Source organism: Colletotrichum siamense (assembly GCF_013390195.1).
Source record: "Colletotrichum siamense strain Cg363 chromosome Unknown KSG_Cg363_contig05, whole genome shotgun sequence".
NCBI classification, from domain to species: Eukaryota; Fungi; Ascomycota; class Sordariomycetes; order Glomerellales; family Glomerellaceae; genus Colletotrichum; species Colletotrichum siamense.
Window position 1 is genome coordinate 1,386,605 of NW_023501018.1, and position 15,518 is coordinate 1,402,122.

At 51.7% G+C, this 15,518-nt stretch overlaps 5 protein-coding genes across 5 annotated transcripts; 2 read left to right on the plus strand and 3 right to left on the minus strand.

Moving 5' to 3' along the window:
- Window positions 1-677: 677 nt before the first annotated feature.
- CGCS363_v008000 (uncharacterized protein) lies at window positions 678-2,512 on the plus strand (the record flags this gene model as incomplete). Its single annotated transcript, XM_036639849.1, has 4 exons — window positions 678-683; window positions 1,552-1,937; window positions 1,978-2,076; window positions 2,143-2,512. The coding sequence occupies 4 exons, from the start codon at window positions 678-680 to the stop codon at window positions 2,510-2,512; spliced, it is 861 nt and encodes a 286-aa protein (XP_036495210.1).
- An 887-nt stretch (window positions 2,513-3,399) lies between these two features.
- Window positions 3,400-4,229, minus strand: FT (Protein FLOWERING LOCUS T; the record flags this gene model as incomplete). Its single annotated transcript, XM_036639850.1, has 2 exons — window positions 3,400-4,025; window positions 4,079-4,229. 2 exons carry the CDS (start codon window positions 4,227-4,229, stop codon window positions 3,400-3,402), a joined length of 777 nt encoding a protein of 258 aa, XP_036494973.1.
- Window positions 4,230-5,772: 1,543 nt separating this feature from the next.
- On the minus strand, window positions 5,773-7,341 carry MCA1 (Metacaspase-1; the record flags this gene model as incomplete). Its single annotated transcript, XM_036639851.1, has 2 exons — window positions 5,773-5,779; window positions 5,849-7,341. The coding sequence occupies 2 exons, from the start codon at window positions 7,339-7,341 to the stop codon at window positions 5,773-5,775; spliced, it is 1,500 nt and encodes a 499-aa protein (XP_036494971.1).
- Window positions 7,342-10,813: 3,472 nt separating this feature from the next.
- On the plus strand, window positions 10,814-12,394 carry CGCS363_v008003 (uncharacterized protein; the record flags this gene model as incomplete). The annotated part of the gene is made up of 1 exon (XM_036639852.1): window positions 10,814-12,394. One exon carries the CDS (start codon window positions 10,814-10,816, stop codon window positions 12,392-12,394), a length of 1,581 nt encoding a protein of 526 aa, XP_036494972.1.
- A 905-nt stretch (window positions 12,395-13,299) lies between these two features.
- Window positions 13,300-15,181, minus strand: CGCS363_v008004 (uncharacterized protein; the record flags this gene model as incomplete). Its single annotated transcript, XM_036639853.1, has 2 exons — window positions 13,300-14,380; window positions 14,433-15,181. The coding sequence occupies 2 exons, from the start codon at window positions 15,179-15,181 to the stop codon at window positions 13,300-13,302; spliced, it is 1,830 nt and encodes a 609-aa protein (XP_036494969.1).
- Window positions 15,182-15,518: the final 337 nt, after the last annotated feature.

Consider the following 15,518-nt stretch of genomic DNA (forward strand, 5'->3'; position numbering starts at 1 on the left):
TCACTGCCTATGTCGAACGCTTGCGCTTTTGAGATGTGATCGAGCTGGCGGTAGAAGAAACCCTCGTTTTCTGTTGTTTGCTTCTGGCCAAAGTCGGCTTTGGTGTAAGAAAAGTGAACTGCAGAAGGCCACCTACCCTTTTAAACTTCCAATGCAGGTACGTAAATCTTTTTGGGTGCTAAAACCCTAGTAGGCGTTCTGTGGAGAGGTCGTGACATTATGTTTTGAGGCAGACATTGCTACCGGCGACGATCACTATGTTCCTCATCAACCGGTGCTGTCCGTCGTTGGGAAAACGGGATCCTGGAGACACATGGAGTTCATGTCTTCGCGGAACATTGTTCGGTTCGTCTTGTCAGGGAAGCTTTCGGGTGAGAAGTGCGTGGTAATGCGTGAGTGGCGCTTTTCTCCCTCCTTCAAGTTTAGGGCAATTATGCACCAGCTTGTGATTGTGTCTTGGCACCCTTGAAGGTCAAGCTAATAAGCTTATTTTCAACTTCCGCTTCCACTTTCAAGTAGCTTCAAGCCCCAGCAGACATCCACGGACCTAATGCTCCAGCGCTGAGATGAAAATAGCCCTCACAGAGCGGGCCGAGGCCATTCCTGTGCCGAGGCGCGACCGACACGTCCTTGGCGTGGGGATTGACTTGGCTTTATCAGGGGCGGCCTGTGAAAACATGAGCGTACAATAGAGAGATAACATTGCATTCTTTCCTTACACTGATTATCATGTTGATTGGGAAAGCGAGGAATGGACCCGTTCAGCTCAGCCTGTCGGAGCCCCGTCATGTCTTAAAACTCTGAGGGAGAAAACGCCTGCTCAGAGGTATCCCGCGTGTGACAGATTCCTGCCGCTGCCTTTGGGATGTAAACAACCGAACGATTACTGCAGGCATCATTTCAGCCCTGATCTATGTTTCAATCCCGGCAGGCATAATCGATGATCCCAAACATCAGGGATTGGCTCCTTAGCGACGCACGATTCAACGTACGAAGTCTTCGGATACTAAATACAGCCGCTTCGGAAGACCGCCAAGTATCTCCTTGGCCGGCGCATTTCCTCGATCAGTTCTCTTATATGGGTTCTCACAGGGTTTTGGCCGCCATTTGCGCTGCGGTCGCATTGGTGGGTGCCCAATCGATTCCGAACGACCTTCAATTCGAGTTCTTGTTGGCTTTGGTGACACCCACAACAAGCAGTAGCAGTAACACCATCCTGGCTTCTTCCAATATTGTATCGACTCCTTCGGCGGTAGTCAGCTCAGACGCATCCACAACCCCTAGAATCTCGGTCAACCCAGGTAGCACCACTGCTTCCGTGGCAATTCCCACGAGTATTTCGGGATCAGTGACTCTTGATACCCCAGGCCCTTCAGTCCTCTCAACGTCTTCAAGATTATCAATACCCATTAGCGTACCCACGCCATCTAATGACCCCACAGCCGCCTCAAGCAGAACTTCTTCCAGGTTCAACTTCTCAAACACCACACTTTCGAGCATTGAACTCTCGCGGCTTTCTCTAACTAGTGACCTGGTACCATCTACATCGAGGACGTCGACGAGCACCACACTGTCAAGCATCACATCTCTAAGCATATCTTCTTCAAGGACGTCATCATCGGGTTCATCATTGTCGAGCCCCTCGTCGTTAAGCACATCATCATTAAACACGCCATCTTCAAGCACTTCGACGTTGAGCATCTCGTCATCAAGAACCTCATCAGAGAGCACCTCATCTTCAAGCAGCTCATCGTCAAGCCTCTCGTCGTCTACGTTCACGTTCGCAAGTTCTACAAGTGCTACCCCGTCAAGCACCTCATCATCGGTTTCGTCGTCATCGCGCACTTCATCGTCAAGCAGCACATCACCAAACTCCATAACGTCTACGGTTACTTCCACAAGTTCTACGGGAACTACATCGTCAAGCACATCGAGCAGTTCGTCTTGCGTGCCAGTAAACCTTATTCAAAATCCTAGCTTTGAAGATGGTGCGAACCCCTGGATTCTTTATCGAACAACTGTTGAAACCGGCGTTGTCGGTGTGTACGACCACCCGCAGGACGGCAATAAATATGCGTGACTGCTTTCTGGGTCAACTCCACTTGTTCTTCAAAATACTCATCATTTCGCCCCCTGACATAGGTTTACTCCATTCTACTCCGGCGTTCAATCTGGATTTATTGCGCAGATTCTTGTCGGCTTAACAGTCGGCAGGCCCTACCGCCTAAAGTTTTACTACGGGCTGGGTATTTTGACACAGACCGGAGCATACGGCAACTGCCAGTTGAGGCTACAAATGTCTGGGACATATTCAGTGGGAAATACCATCACAGTGGGCAACACGCCCGCAGGTGAGTACCAACTGTCGGACCAGATTTACACCCCAGATTCGGGCTACAACGCCAACCCGGCGTTTCAAGTTGCGATTTCTTGCGCCGACACCGCCAACCCCGCTGTCGCCGATTTCTTGCTCGACAACTTCTCACTCACGGATTCCACCCAATGCCCCTAGATGGAAAGTTGACAGATTTTGCTGTTGTTAGACTATGAAAATCGCCAGCCAGTCAAGTTCCCCCGGTAACTCGGCCTGTCTAGGCTTTTGGGCAATCAGATATTTCTCAAGGATAATAATGATTGTGGTCATTTGCTGCAGCTGATGCAACATATTGAATGGCGCATTTATGTATCGAATATTCACTCAGTCTCGATTAAGGTCATACCGAGCTCATGATTGTCTCCAACATACACTCATGGTATTCACTTTTGACATTTCAGATGCGGGGTCACAATCAGCACAAACACACTGAGGACAGAAACTAACCTATTAGATGATGATCCTCCTACTGAACTAACGAATGAGACAGGTGCATGATCATGGTTGTAAACTGATATCGGAAGGATGAACGCAGATACAACATTATCGACATGTAAAGACCCGTTATTTCTCCAGAGACTTTCGTCGCATTCAATATCACGGGGAAGAATGGATTTGCAGACCCAAATAAGCATGAAAAAAGAAACCGCAAAGACAAAAATGACGCTGTAAAGGGGCAGCTGCTAAGAGCCAATACAACAACTAATGCAAGGATAATTGACACACCTCAATTCAGGTAGCTAAGTATCCTTTTCGGCGCGAACTCGGACGATGTCCGTCTACCGTTCGCCGTTGCCGGCCCCACTCCGGCGGTCCGTGCCTCTCGGTGTCATCGCCGTTGTGAAACAGGGGGCACGCACTCGACAATCAGATGAAACTTGGCTTGTATTATGAATTACCTGAGACGATATACGACGCTCAGAAACAACATGCAGCACGCGCGCCGCGCGTTCTCCTCTGGCGATACCGGCGTCAGAAAATTCCTCCAGCCCAACACATCGTGTCCACCGGCCCAACCTGCGCGCTTAGAACGAGCTGGCGAAGAGGGCCAGGAGACCGGCAGCGGCCGCGCTCAAGACCGTCGTGGTGGAGAACCCTGTTGACTTCTGTCCCATGGAAATGTTTGTGGGCCTCGCTGACGGGGTTACACCTCCGGTGGGAGCGGTGGTACTGCTGTTGCTCTTTCTCGAGTTCGCAGCGTTCGCAGCGGGTCCGGGGTTGGTGACGGTGAAGAAGTTGCCGGCCACGACCTTGTTTGCCAGTCCTGCCTGGGTGAGCACGTCGTTGACCTGAACGCCTCCGCGGGTCGACAGGGTCTGGAGCGCCGCGGTTCCCTCTGCCGTGATGTCGCTGGTGTCGACGAGAATCTCGATATAGCGATGCGTCAGGGGCACTCTTGCTGGTGGCGCGGGGCCCTTATAGTCCGCAATCGCAGCCGAGTTGGTCGTCAGAGTGTGGATGGTGCGTTCGCCGTCGTTCAGCTTGACTGTTGTCGTCTGGGCGACGGGAGTAAGATCCGTCTGGGCCCAGTGCAGGAAGGTGCCGGTCTGCGGGGGATTGTTGGTCGGAATATCGACGTCAACCATGATGATGGCATAGCTCTTTCCGGTCAACGGCTCGGTCGTACCGAACGTAGGCTCCTGTTGTGTGACTGTTCCGTTTAGTCCGAGTCTTTCTCGTGTCTTGTGGTTCCCTAGCACTTACGACTCTTCGCCAGATCCACGCCGTTTAGAGCCGACTGGTCTCCATAGGCCACAATCAGGTCGACATTGGACGCAGGTTGAAAGCCTGAGGGAGTCGCAGCCCAAGCCACCAGGGCGTTGCTCACCAGGAGGGCGACGGTAGATTGATGCATCGGGACGATATTTGAAGGAAAACTGCGCTGCGCTGAGGGATGTAGATCGGAGGCAACGGCAAAGTTTTGTGAGGTTGGCTGTCGTCTTATATCAATGTCGCAAGCCGCTTGATGAAACGCACGATCAAGTGAGCAGGGATGCGGCTCGCACACGTCCCACCGGTCTGCCCGCAGACCGCACGGATCATTGAGCTTGACCATAATGCAGACCAGGCGTCCCTGGGCACTTACGCAACGGTTTTGAACTGAGGCACTGCTTCGTAATACCCAACTGCCGAGTCAAATGCAGCATCATGACGGTCTTCCCACGGGCAAATAGCGCGTCTGTAGATTGTTCATGGGGACTTGCATATAAGGCTACTTGAGCACGATGAGCTTCTCATCCGTGAAAACCCAGTGCTATCTGATGTGTGTGTGATTCATGTCTACAATGATTGGAAAACAAACGAGCTCAAACTGATCTTTCCAGTATTTTGCGGCTCATTGATGTTGAGGCTCCTTTTCAGACGACCCACCAGTCTCTAGTTTGTGTGACAGCGACGTTTGACTTCAAACGAACAGGCAGGGGTCGCGAGCTGGATATCAGACACAGTGGAGTTATGCCAAGAATTGAAGACGACGTAAAACTGCTCGCGGTGAGTCCAGTGGCGATGGAATTTGTCAGATCGCTTTTCAAGTTCACTAGGGGCGCAGCCCGGTTTGCATAGACTGGACGTCTTAGTAAGTAAGCGGCGTAAAATCTCACTCATCTCCGGTGAGGACGAAGTCAATAACAAACTCATGAATCGTCAACTTGATCCTGAGTCAAGTGGTGAAAGACAACATGAACCAAACACACAAACATGCAAGAAACAAACAAAGTTTAAAAAAGCACATCTCATAGATTGTGTCAGAATTATCGCGAACCATTAGTGCTTGGCGAAAAACAAAACTGATGATAAGTAGGTATGTTTAGTCCTCGGCATCGTAATAATAAGCCGGGTCCTTTGGGGAGTACTTGCTTGCTGATAACTCCAACGTCCCATTCCGAAGTCGACTTTTGACAGAAATTCATGAACAAAAGGATATCCTTGTCGATCGACTCGATGGTGTATTGACGCCTCATAAACCTGCTAATACGGCTGAGATGATGGCCTGAGATGATATCGGACGTGCTCAACATCGTAGGGAGTAATGCCGTTATCTTGTGCTGCCGCCCTCTCTGTACCTCGACGACCATATGCTTTCGTGGCTGCATCAAGGTCTCTCAAATCGACTTCTCTGTTTGTGATCACAAAAACCATCCTTTCCTCGACATATCCATGCTTCGGTATCCCTTTAGGCCACTGCAGTGGTATGCCTCGAAGCGGATACGCCCTCGTCGCCAAAGTTTGTGAACGCCCCGGACCAATGTCGATTCCTCGCTCCCAAGCTTTGGATACCAGGGTAGTTTTGCCAGCAGCGTCTATGTTGAATGCATTCACGAAAATATCGCGTTTGCTTCTGTTCTCGACATAGACATACATCCGATCGTTTTCGTCGATGTGTACAGGCACACGATCGATCATCGTCTTGGTCGACCTAATGAAATATCCTTGTAAGCAACTGATCCCAAACTGCAAAGATGGGCTTGGACTTACACTTCGCTCCGACGCAATAGAACCTGCTTTGTACCCCTGCGCTCTAACCCCAGCTCAATCTCCACATTGGCCCCCAAAGCCTCTTCTCCCGTTCCCGATCTCAGTAACTGAATGTTCTGGGCTTGGCCATAGTCTCTGGCTTTATCCAATAATCTCTTCAGGCCATTCTTCAGAGTAATCTTGTCATTGAGCCGCACCTCAGCCAATTGTAATCCTTCGCCACTGTACAGAAAGACTGTGTTTCCCCTACGGTCTAGTGTGACAAGAGGGTTTTCATCGGATGCAGATTGCTTGAGAAAGACCGACCGATGAAGCTGTAAATCAACCCCTTGCATATTCTCGGAAACAGAGACTGCCCAACGATTCTGACGTTGATGGAGAACTGCTAGGCCCATGATGTGTTCCTCACTGGAACCGTATTCCGAAGGCTTGGGGGTTGGGCTGATCGTAGCCGCGAAAGCGTTGACGTCTACGACGGTAGCTCTCGTAATTTCCTCTCCAGACTGACCGTGTGATCCAAAAGGTGTTATCGTGTAGATATCTCCCACTTGAACTCCGTTAAGTCGACCTCCCCCAATAACTGTGTATTCATCATCCCAGATCGTTGCAAGATATGCCCCTGTAACTGTCGTTGTCAAAGAGAAGGGTGTACGGTTGTCAGGTCCCGCAGAACGTGGATGCTGTTTGCCCTCTGGGTAGTCCTGCTCCACCAGTGTGCTTACTTCAAGCATAATATCCCTCCAAGACCTATGCTTACTAGGTCTCATGATGGCTTTGGCCAGGTTTTTGGTCAATAGACCCATGTGATTATAACCGTTCTCATGGTACTCCCAGGCAGTCTCGTTGGTCGCAGCGGCAGCTATGCGTACAGCATGAGGGTTGGTTTCCAGATGATCTTCCGTTAGCTTTCCAGCCAGTCTGAGGTCTTTCATGATGTTCGAAAGATCAGTGTACAATGACCTGCCGGTCAGACTGAAAGCTTCTGGTCGAACTTCGCTTAGACTGAATGCCTTTGGTAGCACTGAGAAAGTAGCAAGGTCGCGGCCGGCGCGCGCAGAATGGCAGCAGTCAAGGATGTATGTAACATTCTTCGTTTTCTCGGTCGTTTTCCGGAGCAACAAAGAGAGTTCGCCGTCTGAAATGCCTTTCCATGTGTCCAGGGAGCAATCAAAGTCGTATGGTACAATGAATTGAATCTGAGACGGATTTCCGGATGTTTCGCGTGTGCCGTCCGATTTGACGCAAACCCCATGCCCAGAGTAGTAGATGACAACAGCATCGCCCTGTGAGGTATTGAGGATCAAGGCCTCCCAAGCCTCGAGAATATTCTGTCGGGTGGCGTTGTCGCGGAAAAGTTTCGTAACGTACGCACCATTTTCCACGTCGAACCCGTGGCTTTCTAGGAGGTCTGACATAGTCTTGAGGTCATTTCCGGTTCCAAGCAGACCATGCAGTGGACTCCCGATGAGCAGCGCACGCTTCGACGGTGCCATGTTCCTTTCCTGTTCAACAAGGTACGATCAAATGAATTACGTAAAGAGCCGGCAGCGTCCTTCAATAATCAAATTAAAATTTGTGATCGCGATGACGGTGTTCGTGTCGAAAGCATCCGGGAAGACATATTTGTTTGTCGTGTATGATCGCGCGCTATTGCCGGCTGAAAGGTGATTTTTATTCTCATAGCAGCAGACGGAAATCCCGGAGACAATGCGGTTGCCTGCTGAGCCCCAGCCACCCCTCGTCTCCTCTTACTGGGACCACCTATGGAAAACCATATCTGCACACCATGTCTACTTCATCCTTGTCAGCGTGCTTCTCGCCTCATCTTGCGTGCAGCAAATTTGGATGGCTGCAAGATACACCATAAGGTACGCTGCTACACCTCGTTGGAGATATTCCTTTGCCGAGCGACGCCTCAGATCACGCACGCATGGTTGAATTGGTCAATAGGAAGCCCATCTCTGAGACAAATTCATACCCCTCAAGCATCATATCCCTCAAGTACGAATAATGGATCTCCACTCCATCTGAAATAACATCGGGAAACGACAGCCACCGAGCCCAGCACAATAGGCACCGCATGCTGCACAGCCTGATTTAGGTAGCACCATGAAAGCCCACTATGCAAGGGTTGCGCATGATCAGGTTGATAGGTCGAAGATGGACCACGCCATCCACAACCTTGAGTGGATGACAGTTGGTGGTATTTACGCAGCCTGCCGCAAAACACCCACAGTTGGGTGGGTGGTGTAACGCGCCAATCTCTCTGACAAGAAAAACGTGAATTGCCAAGCTGCTGTGTTCCGATTCCAACCCCGCGCCTTTACCCATCTCGACACCTAGCGTACATCCGGTGCCTCGTCATTCTGTGAAACAGTGGCCGTGATTCTCTCTCTGCAAGAGTCTCATTTCCAAAACATCTTAGAACAACCCAAATCCAGTTACTTGACATGGCATTCCAAGCTCCAAGGAAATTTAGTCGTCTTGGGCTCGCCCATTTTGACGAGAGCACGCCTTTGCAGCCCTATCTTGTCTTTTCCCTCGGACCCGAAAGCGTACAACGCATACTTGTCAAGATTTGGTCCCATGATCAAGGTCAGCCGCGCGCAAGCCGGATGAATACGTTGCCAAATCGCTAATGCTATAGAGTTTTCAGGGTTCTGCAACAGCGACATTGAACCGACCGGAACTCATGAAATCTCTCACACGTGGTTTGCTTTCGGAATTCTTCAGGATCACATTAAGGAGCAGGACTTCTTCGAGTTTCAGAGAAATAAACACGCTGTGAGCGCCATTCAGTGCCACGCAAATGAATGGGTCATCGGTTTGCCAAAGGAGCAACACGATTGCAACGATGTTCAAGCTTGGTTGGAGTCATTGCGTCATTCGGAAGCTGTAGAGGTCGGGGTTTTCCCCTTCGCGCAACATCGAGAATGGGTGAACACGGTTTGGAAGATGGAGATCGAGATACATGTCATCAATGCGTCTGATGTCGAAGCTCTCTCTTCAACTGGCCCAATGGACAACCCTGAGACGTATATCGACAATACTACAGCCTTGGATCAGAGATTTCAATCTTCAAGCGGAACAGTCATACTCCAAAACCCAGAGCTCATCACCTTTGTAAGACAAGGCATTCAGGCTACCGGGACAAACGATCATCATCACGCCGGTCAGTTGGAAAAGCTGGCCGGATTTCTCACTAGTCAGTATCGACTTAGTCGGTCAATTGACGACCACAACCTTGCTGTCGATGTCATGAGTCTTATTGCCAGCAACACGCCCCATGACCATCCTAGACGCGTGGTTCGCTCAGTCAACTTCGCCCAATGTCTAAGCGAACGGTTCATGGCATCTAAGTCACCGTCTGCGAACGACCTCGCGCGCGCTATTGATATTTTCAGGCAGGTTGCCGAAAACAATATTCGGAGCGCGGACCTTCCAGGATTCAATAGCGATCCCGCAGAAAGCCTTGGCATCTTCAACAATCTTGGAAATTTACTCAGTCTACGCTATGATCGCAGTGGCGTGCCTGGAGATCTAGATGAGGCCATCGAGTTCTTGAATATTGCAATTGAACTCACGCCCAAAGGCCATTACACACGCGCAGCACGTCTAAATACACTCGCCAACATACTGACGAAGAGGGCGCAACACGATGACTCTATGCCTTTGTTAAAGCGAGCCATCGAACTTACCCAAATTGCCGTCAACGAGACCCCTGAAAACCACTCGAGTTACCCCTCGCGGCTCAACAATCTTTCAAACCGCTTGGGTTATCTATTCGACCGTACCGGCTCAATAGATGATATTGATGCGGCCGTCAAAGCCGCGGAGCTTTGCCTGGACTACACTCCCCAGGACCACCGCAACCGTCCTAACCGGCTGGAAAATCTTGCACAACAACTTCGTCGCCGATTCGAACGTACAGGATCTATTGATGACATTAACCGCTCGATAAAAGTGGTGAATGACGGTATTCAGATGGCACTTCAGAGTGACCCTACAACGACCGAATTGTTGGGCACTCTAGGAACCTGCCTGGGCAGGCGTTTCGATCGTACAGGCTCAATGCATGACCTGAACGCAGCCATTGAAGCGCTCGGTACATGCGTCGATGAAACTCCCAAATCCTTCCACGACGGAATTCTTTATATCACCAACCTCAGTGTTTTCCTTTGCAGGCGACATGAATGCACAGGCAGCTTGGACGACATTGACCGAGCCGTGGACATTCTCGAGGATGCGATCAAGAATGACCTCATGCCGCAAGATCACTTTGGGCGGGCTGTTGTTTTCAGTGATCTTGCCAGCGCTTGTGGTATGCGTTTCCACCGGACTCGCTCAATTGACGACATCAATCGCGCGGTGAGCGTGCTTCGTAACGCCATAGACATCACACCAAAGGACCATCCATACTACACAATATACCAGACAAATCTTGGTAATTGGCTAGGCTCGAGATATGCGCATCTTCGCTCGAACGAAGACCTCGACTTAGCCATTGATTCACTCCAGGAAGCGGTAGACTCTACCTTGAGTAATCTACCAGAGCGTGCTGTGCGGATGTGTAACCTCGGGCACTGGCTTGGAACACGATATCTTGCCAGGAAATCATCCACGGATATCGGAAAGGCCATTGACCTCGCACAAGAAGCGTCTGAGTTGATCCCCAAAGACCATCACGACCGTGCCAACGTATTGGCCATCCTCGCGGGATGTTATGGGCATAGATTTGAAGCTACCCGCTCTGCTCCCGATCTCCAGCAAAGGTTGTACTACTATCTGCAATCATGGGATTGTGACAATTCGCCCCCCTCGGTTCGCATCACTTCAGCATGGTGGGCATTCGGCATCCTGGGTGCCCTGTTCAGATGGAAAGAAGCAAGTATATTAGCGAAACAAGCGATAAACATTCTTTCCACGGTGAGCCCTCGCTCACTGAAAGCAGCGGACCAGCAATATATGCTAGCAGGATTTGCGCATATAGCTTCCGATGCGGCGGCAACTGCCCTTGAGGCAGGTGACTCGCCCAATGACGTTTTAAGACTCTTAGAAGTCGGTCGTGGCGTCATCTCAAGTCTGCTGTTGGAGACTCGAACAGAAATATCTGATCTGCAAAGGGCGCATCCCGATTTGGCAGAGAGATTTGAGGCTCTCCGAGACAGGTTGGATTCTCCAACCCATGAAGCACCGCTCTTGACACCTGGGGGCCACACGCCTTCCTGGGAGGTTCAGACAAAACAAAGAAGAGAAGTAGATGGCCAATTTCGACAAGTGATCGCCGATATTCGGTCTCAACCTGGGTTTCAGGGATTTCTGCTTCCACCGGGTACACAAGAGCTACTAGAAGCAGCTTCTCCAGGACCCATTATTTTCATCAACGCTAGTCGCTTGCGTTGTGATGCGTTTCTTGTTACATCTAGCGCGATCGAAGTTCTACCCCTTCCTAATCTCAAACTTTCGGAGCTGGAGACCAAAGGTCCTGTCTCTTTGCGGTTGCTTGAATCACTATGGGACAACATAGCGCAGCCCGTTTTGGACAGACTTGGCTTCTTGCAACACCCAGTTTCTGATGAAGGCTTGCCACATGTCTGGTGGATCTCAGTGGGCGCTCTGAGTCGATTGCCACTTCATGCCGCCGGGTACCACTCCGAGGGCTGCTCGAAAACAGTACTTGACCGCGTTGTCTCATCATACAGCACCTCAATCAAGGGGCTTCTGCATGCCCGTCGAAGCTCCAGGCAAAAGAGAATGTCGAAACCTTCTCATGATGCGTTTCTCGTATCAATGGGCACCACACCTGCCCATTTCAATCTGAACCCCACGGGACTGCGATTTGCAGGAGAAGAAATTAGACTGTTAGATAATATTTTGTCAGCCGACATATCAAGAACGAAGTTGAGACAGCCATGCAAAAAGGATATCCTACACCATATTGAGAAGTGCACAATATTCCACTTTGCTGGACATGGCGTTTCGGACCCCCTCGATCCTTCACAAAGTTGCCTACTCCTACAAGACTGGATGGACAACCCGTTGACTGTCGAGAATCTAACTTCTATAAATCTTTCTAGAAAAACACCTTGGATTGCCTATCTCTCAGCGTGTTCTACAGGAGAGAATCAGGCCGAGCGACTTCAAGACGAGTCGATTCATCTTGTAAATGCATGTCAGCTGGCAGGCTTTCCGCACGTCGTGGGGTCCCTCTGGATGATAGACGATGAATGTTCAGCGGATGCGGCTGCAGAAGTTTATCGAACGATCCAGGAGCGCGGGTGGACCGATGAATCTGTAGCACTGGGAGTGCACAATGCAGCGATACTTCTTCGACAGAAAACAAGCGGCGAAAGTCGTGAAGTGCGTGCTCGACGAGCTGACATGAAACTTGTCGACCGTGGGAATCCAGGCGAGGCGAGAAACGCAGTGAGTTGGTTCAATGGTGACAGAGACTTATCCAACAGTCTTAGGGGCTTGGAGGACTATGCAGTTCGCAGCGAGGGCAATCCGGCAATCTGGGCTGCTTACATCCATGTTGGTCCGTAGAAGAACAATGTAGTAGTTCTTGGTGGCTTGAGAATTGAGGTCGTGGTACGAACTTGCTTTACTGATCAATTGAAGCCGTTGAAGGACCTCTTGAGTTGCTTCACTGAGAAATAAATACTAGTATCTACTAAGTCTTTCTTCATGAACCATCTTCAACTCTGTCCGTCGTTTATGGAATGCAATGCTCTCAGGCACAGAGCAGGGATGCAAATTGAGCCCGGACATGGCATTTTCTCCGCTATTATCGTGAATTAACTCTCTCCATATTCCGAATATGTCTCCAACACTTCACTTCAATACGATACAACAATCAGGTTTGCAAGAGAACACCGTCACGGAATTCTTCTCGAGCAGGGATGTCACAGACGCCAACGAGCTAAGTGTTGCGATCACCATAATCCCTAATTGAGCTGGCGGTGAGAGACGATTGCTAAGCATCCACCAGCGTTCAGGCCAAGTGCAAGACTGGGCAGATCTTCGCTGTTGAGCTGAGGAAGATCACGACCGAGCTTTTCCATCGTAAGGAGCTGAAGCTACATGATAACGGCCCGGATAACATCGATCCAGCCCGTCTGGCAGGTGCTGGTATGGACGACGATGATAAGTTGGATGAGCCTGTTGAAGCTGAAGATTTGACTTGTATCTATATCCCAGGGACACAGGCGACATGGTGCGGTGAAGCTCTCCTAGTAGAAGGCCCTGAATGAAAGACACTCGGGACAATAGAACCAATAGAGACTCCAGCCTACAGACTAGCGCAAGAAGTGAAATCTTTCAGTTATCAGTCATTCTTCTGTGATTCTGTGATTTCTAGTGTTGTTTGTCGTAAATCGTTAAGTCATGTCATCCAAACAGGAGAAATCAATGGTATCAACATGCCCAAACGCCAGTCCCTGTCCTCCTCGTCATCCATGCCTGCCCGTCACAGCTCCAACAGCCAAGATCTCGATCCTCCCCGAGTACAGCTTCATGACATGGCAAACCGGATCTCCCCAAATCACCCCCCTGAGCTCCTCATCAGTCACGGTCTGCGCAACAACCCCCTCGTTCAACCTCTCCTCGACAGTCTTCCGATCCTTGATCCTCTCCCTCTTATCCCCGCTCCTCAACACCACAATCCGTCCCGGCGAACTCAGCGTGCAAGCCGGCAACTCCCACACAGGCTTCTTCGCCCTCCTCTCCTCCTTCACAACCGCACTGCTCTCCTTTCCCCTCAACGATATCTTACTCGCCTTCGCCACCACCCCCCTCCCCTTCCTCTCCCTCTCTCTATCCCTATCCCTCTCCCTCTCCTCCCCACCCCTCTGCTTCCCCAAACTCGGCGCCGGCGACGCCAACAACTCCAGCAACGACTTCACATACGCCTTATCCGCCCTCGCAATCGGATCCCCCTCATTCACAAACGTCAAAAATAAACTCTTCCTCAACTCAGCCCTCTCCGGCCTCTTCAGCGGCAACAAACTCACCGGCGGCGTCCCAAACGTCACACAATGCACCCTCTTAAAACACCCCGTCAGCACGTTCAACTCGCTCTGCGCCGCCTTGCTCGTCGCCAACATATGCGCATACAGCAAGCTCGCCACCGCCCCGCCTGCCGAGTGGCCCGTGATCAACAAACTATACCCGCTGCGCGCGGGGTCCTCCTCGAGCAGCTGGCGCAGCCGCGCCGCGACGGGCCTGACCATGCGCCGCGCGACGGTCAGGAAGCCCGCGTGGCAGAAGTTGCCGGCGTCGTCGAGGAAGTTTGTCGGCGAGGCGTGCGCCGTGTTGAGGTTGACGGCCCAGTCCATGAAGGTCGCGGAGCCGCGGATCGCGAAGACGATGGTGTTCATGTGGTCCATGGGCACGGACTTGATCACCATGGCCTTGGTGCCGTGCTTCCAGTCCGCGTTGACGTGGGTGTCGCGCTCGGCGCCTTTTGGGGTCTCGTAGACGCGCTCGGCGTATTGGGCGGCCATGCAGAGGAGCGGCCAGGTGGGCATGTATCTGGGATCGTTAGTAACCTATACCTTTTGCGAGGGAGGAGATTGAGACTTACAGCCGAAGAGGCGGGAGGTTCAGGGGCAGCCTCGCGTTGGCGTACATGTCCACTTTGGAGAAGTAGCTCCCGCTCGCGACACTCTCCGCCACGCCCTGCCCCTTCGAATGGCTCTCCTTCTTCTTCTTGCTGCTACTGCTCGACTTCCCACCGCTCCTCTTGCCCTCGTACGGCACAACCTGCTGCTGCTGCTCGCTCGGGGCCGGCTGTTGCTGATACGTGAACAGCGCCTTCTCGTGTCCAGACAGCTTCCCGCCGTCAATCATGGTCATGACGTCGTTGAAGCACCCCGCGATCTGATCGACGCACGCCGCGGTGGAGTTGATCAGCTGCGTCGCGTGCGGGTGGAAGTTCGGCTCGTCGAAGAACTGCGGCGAGGCGAAGTCCTTGGCGATGGTCGCCACGGGGCCGGTGAACTTGTCGAGGCCGGCGGGGCATGATGAGGGTACGGTTGAGCCCGGGCGCGGTGGGGCCGGGAGGGCGAGCGGTGCGGAGGATGGCGGCGTGATGTAGTAGTGCTGGTTCACCACGATGGGCTGCTGGTACTGCCGGTTTGGGGGGTGGCGGATGGGCTGTTGGTGTTGGGGGTGTTGGACGGGGTATTGTTGATTTGGGTATGGTGGTGGTGGGTGCCAGTATTGAGGCGTCTGTGTGGTCGAGGTCGCATACCGTGAAGGCGGCGGCGGGTGGTTCACCGGGACCGGGGCCGGCTCGGCCTTGCGGATCTTTTTGCGGTCGAAGAAGCCCATCTTCGGTTACATGGAGTATGTCAACGTTTCCCGTCAACGAACATGAATCTTGGCATGAAAACCCAAGCCTTTCGAACTCAAAACTTTCCGAGGGGGAGCGTTGCCTATTTGTTTCCTTCGAGAACAAGCTTCTAGACGCCAAGAAAGCACACCCTCAGCAGACCGCTTGTCCAAGGGGGACCGACAAGGCGGCGTAAATAAGGCAAACCCGCCCTTCTGTCCTTGTGTCTCGTGCCTCGGTCTTGCGTGCCAAAAGCGCAGACCAGGCCAAGGCAGAACCAGCAAACTCCTCGTCGGTCTCTCAAAACAAAAGACCAGACGGAAGGCTCGCTCGGCG